Source organism: Meleagris gallopavo, chromosome 7, assembly GCF_905368555.1.
Source record: "Meleagris gallopavo chromosome 7, MGAL_WU_HG_1.1, whole genome shotgun sequence".
Taxonomy (NCBI): Eukaryota; Metazoa; Chordata; class Aves; order Galliformes; family Phasianidae; genus Meleagris; species Meleagris gallopavo.
The window spans coordinates 23,226,900-23,239,931 of NC_139410.1; the positions used below are offsets into that span (position 1 = coordinate 23,226,900).

At 42.5% G+C, this 13,032-nt stretch overlaps 1 protein-coding gene across 18 annotated transcripts in view; it reads left to right on the forward strand.

The window, feature by feature from the left end:
• BIN1 (bridging integrator 1) overlaps positions 1–13,032 on the forward strand; it is an 87,333-nt gene that overhangs the window by 35,567 nt on the left and 38,734 nt on the right. For all 18 annotated transcript variants that reach the window (XM_085228871.1, XM_085228856.1, XM_085228859.1 and 15 more), the window contains 4 exons: positions 844–924; positions 7,035–7,089; positions 7,862–7,956; positions 9,830–9,925. In XM_085228871.1, the coding sequence (XP_085084997.1) occupies positions 7,864–7,956; positions 9,830–9,925 (189 nt within the window). In that variant the 5' untranslated portion in view covers positions 844–924; positions 7,035–7,089; positions 7,862–7,863. The remainder of the gene's footprint in view (positions 1–843; positions 925–7,034; positions 7,090–7,861; positions 7,957–9,829; positions 9,926–13,032) is intronic.

The following is a 13,032-nucleotide window of genomic DNA, read 5'->3' on the forward strand; positions in this document are numbered from 1 at the left end:
TGCTGCTGGAGTTACTTAAGGCACAGCAAATGCTGCTGCTGCTCTCCTCTGCAGCTGCAGTTTGCCTGGGACCTGCCTTCTTGTCCAGAAAGTGAAGTGCTTTGTTCTTGGCACCAGAGTGACCCACTTAGCTGCATAGAGTTCATTAAAAGTGAAGTGTGATAAGGGAAGTACTCTGATAAGGAGTTTTTTTGCAGGCTGTGTGGAGCTGAGCTGTGGTGAGAGGTAGTGAGAGGAAAAGGGCTGGCTGCTGACACTCTCAAATGTGATAGTGTCACATAGGCTCATAGTGTCAGGGCCTCAAATATTCTCAACAGCCAGCTCCTGCCAAGCATGTGCACTGTGAGAAAAGGGGGGAAGAATACAATACTTTGATTACTCCATCTATTGTCTTTTTCCTAGGACATCTGCATGGCATTCTGTGTTTTAGGGCAGCAGAGTCCAGCTGTTCCAAGAGCAAAAACCCACCCTGTCTAGACCAGTGTTGTGTTAAACCAAAAGGAGCATAACCACTGAAATGAAGGCATGTTAGGGATGTGGTTTGTCTCATGTTGGTCCAGGAGATGCATTAGACCTGTGAAGAGCAAACCTCAGTCATGTTCTTCTGTACAGGAAAGTATTAGAGGTCTGAGTTCATCCTGAGTCATCTATAAATCCTTTTTCAAACTGTTACTATTTGGAGAAATACTTCAGAAATTCTAAGTACAAGAATAAGGAAGACTTTTTTAACCTTCCTTCTTTACAGCCTCATGAGCAAGAACTTGCAGTGGCTTCTGTTTATCTGCTTTGTTCTATCTGTGTTCTGTGTTCTAAGTCTCTAATCTTTTTCCTCTCTTTCTACAGGTCCTTCAGAAGCTTGGGAAAGCAGACGAAACAAAAGATGAGCAGTTTGAACAGTGTGTGCAGAACTTCAACAAGCAGCTGGTAAGATGATTAGAGATATGTAATTTCACCCTGGGTTTCAGCATTAGCTTTTAATTATCTGCTGCAATAGGCAGTTAGAGCATGTTACATTAAATGATGCCATGGTCATATTGAAGTGACCCACAACTCTCACTCATGGGAAATCACACTCTCTTCCAAATCCCTTATCGTGGAGTGAGTGTATGCTAAAAAGTAGTGCATATTTTGGACCAAAGTTTAGGGGGAAAAAAAATACTTCAGCCAGAACACTTCCTTCAGTTAACAGCTACTTCACAGTGTAATTGGTTCTGCTGAGCTAGACACAGAGGTAAGAGAGCAACATTATTTTTACTGAAAGATGGGTAGGAGGGGAAACAGATTAGAAATGAAAAAATAAAATGGAACAAGAGTAAAGTAAGATCCTGAAGTGCAACAAAAGGTGGAAGAGAGATGAACAGAGCAAATGGAGAAAAAGAAATGTCCTTCCGTGGATAAGATCTGTATGCAACTTTCCGTCCATCTTTACACAATCACTGAGTCAAGCTTGAATCCTCAATCTTTTACGTTTCTGCTTCCGACTTAAATTCTAGCACACATTTCAGTAGTGTAGCACTACTCCCCCCTCCCATGGACAGGAGAAGGATAACTTCTTGACCTGGGTGTGTGTTGTATCTGTAATATTCAGGCACCCAGATGAGGGAAGGTTACATCAGTTGCCCGAGGGAGTTTACAAGGAAGACTGTAGCTTGGTGGGCTTGGTGCTAGGGAAAGTGCTGCTCTTGGCTCACAGCAGGAAGCACGTGCCATCCCAAACTGCAGGTGGTGCTGGAGAAGGCCTTTAGACCCTTTGTACCCTGGCATACTTAGGGCTTTTTTCTGGAGCTGTTAGTGGCAGCTGCATTGTATCTGTTAAGACTCAGCAGATGTGGATCTGTGTCCCAAAATTGTCTGAGATGGGATTATCCACAGCTGAATATAATGAAAATCTTTCAGTCTGACTTGGAGTTCTATTTAACCAGGGCTGACTACAGATTCCTGAAGACTTATGATCATTCTCTTGGCAGAGATAGTTGCTGTTACTTCAGAAGTACATGCAGCATCTCTGCAGCATCTCTACCCTTGGAATTCTCTAGTACTCAGAGGAATACAGTTTGGCTACTTTCTGGGGACATGACATTACCAGATGTGACTTTTCCCTATCATTATTGAGACTGTCAGCAATTAGGGAATCTACTTTTTAAGAAAAACTGAAAAACTTAGATTCAAATCTGTTTGGTATGGGCTTTCAGTTTCCAAAGCCATTGGTCCAATGATGCATTGAGAAGCATAACAAAGAACTACTGCCTCTGTGCTCCTTGCAGCTCAGTTTCTTTTCCCATCTTGCAAGGACAGTCCAAACAATTTATCGGAGGATGCAGAGGTGCTGGGCATTTCCTGCACGTTGTCTGTTGGTTTTGTTTTGACATGTGGTTTCCCTGTCAGTAAAATAAATGCAAGCAATACCTATTTCACAGGGCAGATTATAAAAGTGAGTTATCTGGATTGTCATCTGAGATTGAGGAGGTGTTATGCTGATAAGAAAGGGGAAAATCCTTTAACTGTATGTGTGTATATACAACCTTACTTTCATTTTGAGTGTATATACTACATGCATGTGGTGTGATATGGCTGTGCGTGAGAGCTCGCCGTCCTTTCCACAGAATGTGCTCCAGTTGGAAGCATTAAGTCTGGAGGAAAGATGATCATTCACTGCAGACCTGTAACAAAATAGCTGTCCTGTGGAACTCGCTGGGTTGCAACCAGAAAGTTTTTGAAACGGGAAGGGACTTTGAAAAATAACCTTATGGCAGTAGCCTTGTTTGCTCAGTTGCTTAGAGGCTCCTCTGATTCTAAGGACTGCACCGGTTCATGCTGGCACATATTCTCCGGTGGGGACTGTCAGTGAATGGTGAGCAGATCTAAAAATAATTTACTCATTTTATAAGGCATCTTATAGTTTTTCCAGATTGTGGATGAGTGGAGAGAAGGAAAGGCATTGCATTTTCCAGATCATTCTCCATTCAAGTTGGTAACAGATATCGCTCTGAGTAGCGAGAGCGATTTAGTTCAGACAGATGGATTTGCTACGTGACAAATGAGCTGAACATAGCCGTGCTTCTGGGCTTCAGGACCTACAATTGGCAATAAACTTCCCAGCTTGTCTGTTGTAAGGCTTTCTCTATCCCAGCATCACATGTTCCCAGGCAGCAGCACACGGAAATGGTCCTTGGGGACCTGGAAGCAAGACACCTGAGGCAAAAGTGCAATGATTGAGACGTGCCAAGAATTGGCTTCTCTTTGCCTGCGTCTCAAATACTCTCAGGAATAAGTGAGCAGGAGGCTGGTGGCAGCCCTTACACCTGGCATTGCCTCATGTTTCTGCCTGGCAGAGCTGCTGAGTTTTGATACCGTTCAGGAGTTGCCAGTTCTGTGGAAATTCAGCATTTCACACCAAGTGCCTGAGAGACAAGCTGCTGCTGGTGTGCTTTGCATCCATCTCTGGCTGGCTCAGCCTCAGCAGGGCAGGCTGTGCACTCTGAGTGTTCCTGCAGGGCTGCAGGCTTAATTTTTGCTCTTGTGTTGTAAGTTTGGCTGTGTCACACCTCAAAGCTTCTTCATGGGCAGAGAGGGTGCCATACACATAAGTAAATCTAAGAAGTATTGTTTGTAAAATTGAAATTATTTAGTCCAGGTCTAACTGTTACTTGAAAAAGAAAGAATAAGAATGCAGTTACAACTGTTACATACACACCACTTCCTGGCATTGTGCTTTCCTTCTCACTGCTCCTCTGTGTCCTGAGGTCAGTGTTTGTTCTGGCAATAGTGGGGTGTTAGGATGAATTGCCAACATCCGAAGTCCAGCACTGCCAGCAGTATGATGCTCATCTTGATGATGTCATCATTTTCTTTCTAGGATCCAGCTGGGGTCGTTTTTGTATTTTTTCCAATGTGCTTTTAAGCTAAATTCCATATTTCTATTTCTCAAGTCCTCTGCTATCCTATGAGACTTGTATTCCTCTCATGAATCTCATTATGAGACTCATAACCCATTCTACATAAAATAACTGCTTGTTATTGCTGTGTATACAAAACATAAACAAAAACTAAACAAAACCCAATGATGCTGTACCAACAAAAGTAACTAGAAATAACACAAAGTAGCCCTAGCTACAAAGTCAATTAGGGAGGTTGCTGTCACTGCTAAGCTGTGCAGAACAGAGCTACTGGCTGGTCAAGAAAAGTTTGGACAGATCAGGATTGATGCCTCTGATCTGAGGCTTTGCATATGCAGTGCAAGGCTTGTTGCAAAGAATGGCAGCACTGTATTGTATGGTTACAAGATGTCTGGCACAATGCTCAGAATTGCTAATTCCTGTGCGGAGTTGTCAAGTTTAGACTCAGAGCTGGGAAACCTGGGGTGCTCTCCTCTTCTGCCCTGTGATAAGGGCTGTGGCAATCTATCTATCTATCTATCTCTCTATCTATCTATCTATCTATCTATAAAGACACATTGAAAAACATACAAAAATGTTCCCAACTCAATCTTAGGAAGAGAATTATGACATCTTTTCTTTTGAAGCTGGGAAGGGAAATGCTTTAGGAAAGCTGACTACTACTAAGAAACAGCTCTATTGAAAATTACATCCTTAAGTAGTGCTGAGTGAAAGGTATGATGAAGGAAAGCATACACACACTCCTTCAATAAAACAAAAAATTGTGAAGAACTCCAAAAAATGCTCTTACGGTTTTTCTCACAGTTATAAATAGTAGGTGATTCATTAGGTCTTTGAAGAGAGAACTCTTCCAGCCTTCCCAACATAGCATTTCTTTTTTAAAATAAGCATCTTCCTGCACATACTGCCCTTGTATTTCACCTGGTTGTGTTATAGGCTCCCAGCGTTGAATTACACTGTGGTTGCAAGCATGGCTGTATCTGCTCAAACATGGCTACACCTGTGTGTTGCAACACATCAAGCTTTTCACAGTGCGCATTTCTTTTGTGTTTGATTAGAATAATTCACTGTGCTCACTTCTACATCAAAAGTCAGTGCTGTTATTTCTGGTGCTAAGGTTTTAAGTCATCAGTGAAAGGATGAGAAATGAATATGTTAGTCAGCTAGAATTGGCACTGACCTTCCATTTTGGTCCTAGTTTTTCTTTTTTTTTGTGGATTTTTTTATTGTGAAATATTTATTTCTAATTTTTAGAATTTTTAGAATTCTAGAATTTAGAAATTTTAGAATTTTTACATTCTACATTTAAAATGACGTGCAGTGATGTTTCTTTCCTGAACATCTTCAAGTTCAGCTGTACTTCTGTAACTTCCCTCTGCAAGTACTTAAACCTTGTGTTCTTCGATACTTCACTGATGACCTTCCCTGCCTTAGAGCTTTTTAAAACCTCAAAACTGTTTTCAAATTTAGTGATTCTTAAAAATGATACAGCTGCATTATGAAAATATATAGAACTGAGAGAGTTTACATGCTTATTTCTTCTGTAGCATTTCCCCTTCTGAACTGACATTTGCTAATTCTAGTCTGTGAATTCTAATGCTGCTTTGCCTTAAGCCTTTCTTGCCTTGGGCATAATTGATTGAACTACTGGTGGTCCTCTCTGTGTGGTCTTTGATCACTGTGGCATCTCCCCTCTGACACTTTCTGATTGCACTACTAGAAAGTTTCATCTGCCCAGCTTTGCACATTTACCTTAAGCTAGCAAAGAGCTCTGTTTATTTGCTCTGTATTGTAAGACATCCCTGGGACTTTAGCAGCTGTTATGGCCACAATTCCTTTATTCTCTTTGGGTCACTTCCCTATGCTTTTCTTTCCAACTAGGGTCCAAGTGTCTTATATGAAGATAGACAGCTTTTTGCTGTCCCTCATTTCCTTTGCTGATGGCAAAGTAGGAAAATAATAAACGTGAATTCATCCAGAACTTTTGAGGCAAGGAAATCGAATCAGAAACAGTGTTTGGAAGCAGATGGATTTCTTCACAGTGCTATGCTAGCAGTGCCATTTCAACAGCTGGGCAGATTTAGTCTCTGTTTAGAAAGCACAGCTGCACCAAAAGCACAAAGGATCTGGGTAGGAACTCAGTTGAGTGAAGAGGTGGCTGTGTTGTAGGGAGAGCTGATGGGAAACATCTGCTTGTAAAGTTATTTGCTCTGAGGCAGCTGTCAGAGAAGTTCTGTGAGCTCTTCATCTCTGGAGTTGTCTTCAGCTGTCAATATTCATTGTGCTGGGGGCTCCCTCAAGGTACAAACTGGGAAGGAAAATGGTAGTGGGGACGTGGATCTGACTGTGCTCAAAATGGAAGAGTGATTGTATTGAGGAAGGTGTACGTGTATGCATGTCTGACCTAACTTTGCTGTAAAAAGTTCTTTCTAATCTGAGTTCTTAAGCAGCACTTAGCTGTGGTGTCTGAAAGCTTAAGCAAGCAAAACTCAGACTAAGTGTCTGGTTTTAATCTTTTGTTTCCCGGTGTGCGAGGTCTGCTGTTGGCAGGCCACTTCTGCAGTGAAGCTGGAGAAAAAAAATATTTCTGTATTTGCAAGCCCTGCAGTTTAAGTAGGATATTTGGGAAGGTCAGAGACCCCTTGTACCCTCTTTGCACAGGGGTTTTTAATTACAGCGTTACAGGGAAGTGGTGAAATAAACTGTTCCCAAAGCCATACAAGACAATTAAATGTGTCTCCTATAACCTGCAGACTCCTTTCAGTTACATTTGTTGCACAGAACTGCTAGCCCTTTTCTCACAAACTGACTATTGTCTTTTGGACAATGTATAGTTATCTGTACAAAATGAAACATTAAAGCTGACTGCTTCAAAAGCAGTTCACAGCTTCAATGACACAGAGTTGATCAATAGTCTGGTGGCACTGTTGGCCGAACATGCATGCAAGTTACCAGTTGTGGACCTACCAAGAAGATCAGAGGATTGTGTGGTCGTCTTGTTAATGTTTGTTCAGGCTGGTTAGAGGGCTGATGTTTGGCCCATCTGCAGGGTGAATTTTTTTCCTTAGAAATGCTTGATTCCTCCCTCTTACTCTTTAAATGGGAAAATAACTGATGGTCTTCTCCTCATATTCACAGTCTGAAGGCACAAGGCTGCAGAAGGATCTCCGAACTTACTTGGCTTCTGTAAAAGGTAAGATCAGCGTATGCAGAGGTATTTCCTATCCTCAGGCGTGGGTTTTAGAATAGAAAGAGTATTCATTTGGAAGAGATCTTCAAAGACCAACCAGTCCTGACCTCTTCAGAGCTAACCAAAAGCTAAAGCACATTAAGGATGGTTTTGCCTATTGAACACTGACAGGCACGAGTGATCAACCTTCTCTCTCTAAGGAAGCCTGTTTCAGTGTTTGACTGCCCTCATGGTAAAGATATTTTTCCTAAGGCCTGGTCTGAACTTAGTGTTTCCCAAAACCAATGGCTTGCAAATGGCAGTCAGGTCTAACCAGCTCTGAAGGGATGCTCCGGAGGCAGTGCTGCGTGGGTGCTCACAGCATGTGTAATTACTGAAATGCATGACAGTGTTTTCATGGTCCTGAATGAGGGCTTCAACTGTACAGACAAATGCAGAAGAGGTCATCCTTGTCTGATTGGGGGTCGCTTCAAGACTTTCTCAGACAGGATGGGGTTGTGCTTTAATGCTGAGCTGGTGGTGCTCTCTTAGCAGATAGACTCTCAGATCTTCTGCCTGGGGAAAATGAACACAGAATAGTTAATGTGTCTGCATTTTTAGTTCCTTTTTTTCCTGTGATTACTTTCCATTTTTGTGTTATTAAGGGGCAGACATTCAGCAAGTCCCATCTTAGCATTTGTTGAAGCTTATTCAATGCTTCTTGCATTGAATTTCATTAAGGGATAAGGGATTAACTGTCTCCTTGTTTCTGAGGCAGTTACCTCTTCTTTCCTAGCTATGCATGAAGCCTCCAAGAAGCTGACGGAGTGTTTGCAGGAAGTTTATGAGCCGGACTGGCCTGGGAGAGATGACACAAATAAAATAGCAGAGGTAAGACTCAATGGAGGGTGTAGACTCACTAGATTTGGTCTGTCAGAGGAGATAAGCTTCGGAAACTGCATTAGTGAGCTAAATTCCTTTAGATGTGCATCTTTGCAGTAGGAATCAAAGAGACAAGGTGTTGGGAAGAAGGGATAGCTGAGGGGATGTGGCCTGTATTTGTTTCCCAGACTCCTGAACACTATGAAGAGCCCTGTACTTATGCATACAAACAACTTTGTTCCCTCAGCAATGGCTAAAAAGGGACAGGATGAGCCAAAAGAGAGTCTGTAATTAAATAACTGGATATGTTTTTCATTCTCTCTGCAAGAGGAATGGGAATATAAATCGATTTCCAAAGCATGATCAGAACAGCTGTTGTGTAGCTGCGATCAACCTCCCACTCATAGCACTGGCACCAGCTACTGTGTTTTACTTGCCACTTTGTTTGACTGGGCCATGTGTCACCCCAGCCTGCTCTTCTCCTCATCATTTGGTGAGGTGATGCCTGTCCAAGTTGCCCAGGTGTTTTCTGTGGAGCGTGGAGCACAACTCGTCGTTGGACAGCTTGGATCTTCCTTGGCATGTATGTGCAGTGGTCCAGCTGGAGACAGACATCCTCTGCTGTCTTGTTCAGCTGTTCAACTGAACAGCAGCTGTGGCAGTTCAGCTCTGCCATGAGGCTGCAGTCAGAGCCTAGCTACAGCTGTTTGTGGCAGCAAGGAAGGCACAGGGAGGAAAGCAAGACAAAGATTGTTCCCTTCCCTGCATTTTCCCTGCAGAATTCTCTCTTGAAATAACATTTCCATCTTACCCAGAAAATGCTGTCTTTAAAGCAGATAAAATTAAGCAAAACCAGGACATTTCCAGTTCAATTCTTTCATTAATACAGAAACTTTCTATTATGAGGTGCTACTGCAGTAAATGGAGTTGTAATTCAGCTGGTTTGGCTTCACATTCTCTATTGGCCTCGTTTCTTCTTGAGCCACCATGGTGCCTCCTAGAGGACTGTCCTTTCTGAGAACTCAAGCCAGAGGGGCCAAAGGGAGCAAGAATCCTGAAACCTAAATGCAACTCCTCTGAGAGGATGCAGGAATATTTTCAGCCTCTATCTTCCCATTTAATGTCTGTCTTGGCTTCTCTCCTTCGGGAAAAGAGAACTGGAAGAAAAGTACTATTCCCACCCAGAAAAATAACACCCAAAAATTCCTCCATAAAATGGGCATTTTTCCTGAGTAGTTTTGCCAAAACCATTTGACCAAATGGAAAAACAGGAAGTAGAAATAATTTCCACCTAATCTGGTTGTTGATGAGAAATTAGCTTGGCTAAGAAAAATAAAGGGTAATGTATGTGTGGGTTAGAGAGCTAGCTTTGAATAGAACCTCCAGGAGGCTGTGGAGGCAGGTGGTGAGAGCTGAAGAGCACCGTGATAGCTTTCTGCTGTTCATTGTATTCCAGAACTGCATTACAGTGAAGGAGAAAACAATGCAGTGGTGTCAGGTGTCCCAATTTTGTTGCTGCTGGAGGAAAGTGACTTGGGAGGAGGATATGAATGGAGCCCTGACCTTCATCTTCCCTTCTGCTATATGGATTTGGGCTAGTTTTGGGCTAGCACTGTTGGGGAAAGGGCAGACCCTAAAAGGAAGGTTTCTGAAGGATGCTGTATCCTCCAGGTGGCTACCTGAATTAGCAGCATCAAGCTGCCTTTTCTGTTTCTACGTTTCTGCCATGACCTCACTTTTCATCTTACTTTTCTGCTTCTTTGCTATTCCAAAATAATGACTGTTTCTTAAGAGCTCTGGGGTCTGAAATTATTAACCGTAGCACTTGCAGAATGCAAAGCTCTGTGCTCTTAATAGTTAACTCATTACTTTTGTTTTTCAGAACAATGATCTCCTCTGGACAGATTTCCATCAGAAACTGGTGGATCAGGCACTTCTGACCATGGATACGTATCTTGGCCAATTCCCAGATATCAAAGTAAGATTCTCTTTAAGTCTTTTGATCTAGAGTCATTGCAGATGAAATCTCATAAGCATTAGTTGGTTGCATCCCCATGTTTTTTAAGAAGGTGTGTGTGCTGTTGCAAAAGTTCCTGTTAGAGCAGCCAAGATCTTTGCAGCTCTGGGTTGTGTGAAAGTGCTATTTTCTCAATTAGGCTTGAATGAAGAATCCAGGGGAAACATGCTGGAAAAAAAACCCACTTGAATGTATAAGGAGAACCTGTAAAAAATTCCGATTGTTTCACAGTGTAGGAGAGTGGTGTCAGGAGCAGCTCACCAAGCTCTCAGTCTTTTCAGTCCTTTGTTATTTTTTAATTTCCCTGTAAGTACGAAACATTGAGGAAACAGTGGCAGATATACTTTATAGATCGAGGCCAGTGTGAAGGACAGATTTCTGTGTTCCCTGAAGTCCTGCTGTGCATATGATCAGCTCTTTGCAGGAAAAGAGGAATGCTGAATATGAGTCTTTTGGTGGGAGATCAACCTGGGTTTGAATGGTGTCCTGTAAATTCCCCTTCCCCTGTAGTCATTTCTCCATTTGTTTTGGGAAGGTTATGCAGGAAACGTCTTCACCATATGGAAGCATTAGTAATGATATCACCATATGGAAGTATCAGCTTGGCTTCTTCCTAACGAAAACAACCTTTTCCCCACCACATGGCTCTTAAAGAGTTTGTCAGTATTTGTTGCTTCAGGAGGATCGTGCTGAAGGGGGGCAGGACATAGGCTTGTAAAACGAGCCCTAAACATGAATGTCACTGTCCTGGAGCTCCTTGTTTTTGTTTCATTTTTCCAAACTCTTCTGTTCCTGGAAATATGAAGAGGGGAAGGGCTGTTGCTTTCCAGTTACTAAAGGCTGTAGTGCCGATCATACCCTATAGTGTGATTCCCGTACATACCTCAGCAGTGCAGAGACCTGTGTGCTGCTGCTTCTTTAGTGGGCTCTCTGTAGGCTCAGATTTCTGCCCCGCTTCTGACTAAATTGCATTTTATCAGCCCTAGTGACTGTGCACTGGTTAGTAACATCAGTGTCATGTTTCTTCTATGCTTAGCATCTTTGGGATTTCATAATCCTGAGGTTGTACAGTGTGATTTTAAAAGGAGCATGAAACTTGGACCACCCAAATTCCACCAAAACTCAAGGGATGATCCAATGAACACTCACTGATCCTTTCTGACTTTGGAATGGGTCAAGAGGTAACTGTTACTGATATCACAATCTTCAGGTGATGCTCTGGAATATCAGAAGTTAAAGTTCTTAAGGGTGGCATGCAGAAAAGAAAAAATAGTCATATGTAATTAATAAAATACTTCAGTTACTTTAGTTGCTGTGGTAATAGTTTTGTTTTGTTTTCCACAAAAAGCAATTTTTTTTTCCTTTTGCTTTTCCTGGAATTCTGGTGTTAGTATGATGAAGAAAGATGATATATGGGGAGAAGATGATTTTAATTTAGTTAAGTGAAGGCCTGTTTTTTGTTAATGGCCCAGTAACTCAAATGTGTGGTGCTAGATTATGCATGTGTTACTTGTTTGTTAAATTCTAATGTATTCTGAATTTTCTTCTGCTTAAAGGGGCTGGAAATATTCCCTTGAATTTTTTATGTTTCCTACATGATCCACAGCAGAAATGTGGAAATATACTATTCCTTTAGAAAGGAAATCATATAAGTATTTAAGGAAAACATTTTTAATGTTTGATGGGGGGGAAATAAAACAGTCTCTCTGCCTTTTGTAACTTGAAGAATGGGAGCACAGAAAGTACTGGATCCTTTCTTTGCAGGTCAATATCTGTAGCTTTCTAGAGTAGGACTTTTGTATAGTCTGTTGTTTAGCGTTCCTGAGTGAGTTTTTGATTGTGATTGTGGATCATGTAATGACAGTGCAGGTCTCTGCAGTGAGCCCAGACAATATGAACCATAACTTGATTTCTGACTAGCTGTGGGGTTGGAAAATTTCTGTCTTGCACTGAAACTGGTGCACTGTTTCTACCAGGTTTGAAACCAAATACCAGTAATAGAAAAAATATTTTTAAAATTGAGGTTCAAATTAAGATGGATATATTGTAAGAAATAAAAGCATCTGTTGAAGTTCAGCTTCTGTTACTGGTGGTGAGTAGCTACAGCTGTCCTATAGTCATACAGAAAACTACCTTGCAGGCATCCTGAACTGGGCTAAGTCCTATTACTGCCATCACAGGCAGTTGCACAATCAGTGGGTACTCCAGAAGGACTTGCTGGATACTGATTCCTCGCAGCACTTCCATGTATTCAGAATATCCCTGCTGTTCTGACCGAAGGAAAGTATTCATTCCCATAGATCTCCCATTTGACCGTGTGTTTAATCTGGACTGTTGGAAGATGCATTAACTTGCATCTTGGAGACATCAGTGTTGCTGGAAGCCCCCTCCTACAGCCCATCTCGGTGCCCAGCTGGCAGTATTTCTCAAGAGGAGTGCAGGCTGCCACCATGGTGGGCCCTGTGCTGGGAAGGTGTCTTTTGCTGGCTGTGGCTGAGGACTGGATCAGCTTCTTTGTGATTCCATTCTTGGAGCAAGCTGAGTGCTTTGAAATTGTCTGGGTTTGCGTGTGGCTGAGATCCTGCAGATTTCTGTGACTCACGCAGTGCTGCAGCAGTGTTCGCTGAAAGCTTAGAGGAGCATGTGTGGGAGATGTGCAGACTGGTCTCAGCTGGTCTGGCAAAGAGATTGGCCCTGGGCGTGGTTTTGCAGTTTATCTGCAGGAGCCTGGGGAGAAGAGACCACATCTCCCTGCCAAGGGCAGTGGGAGAGATTTTGCTTTGCAAGTAAATTCTTGATGCTGATTCTTCATCTTGCAATTTCAATTTCCCCGAGTTGTATGATTAATTTGAAGCCTTCCTGGCTCCTTTGTGTCCTCTTCATTCAAGCTCTTCAGTCAGTCTTCAGCTTGCTGATCAGTGATAGGGCATTTGGCTCTCTGTGCTACAGCTGGGCTGGGAAGCCCTGTGCTCTGACTTTTTCTCATCTGGGTTGTCTGTAGGGGAGCACAGGGGGAAAGGGCAATGGATGGTTTAAAGCAGAGCAGCCTAATGGGCCTAGGTCTCTTG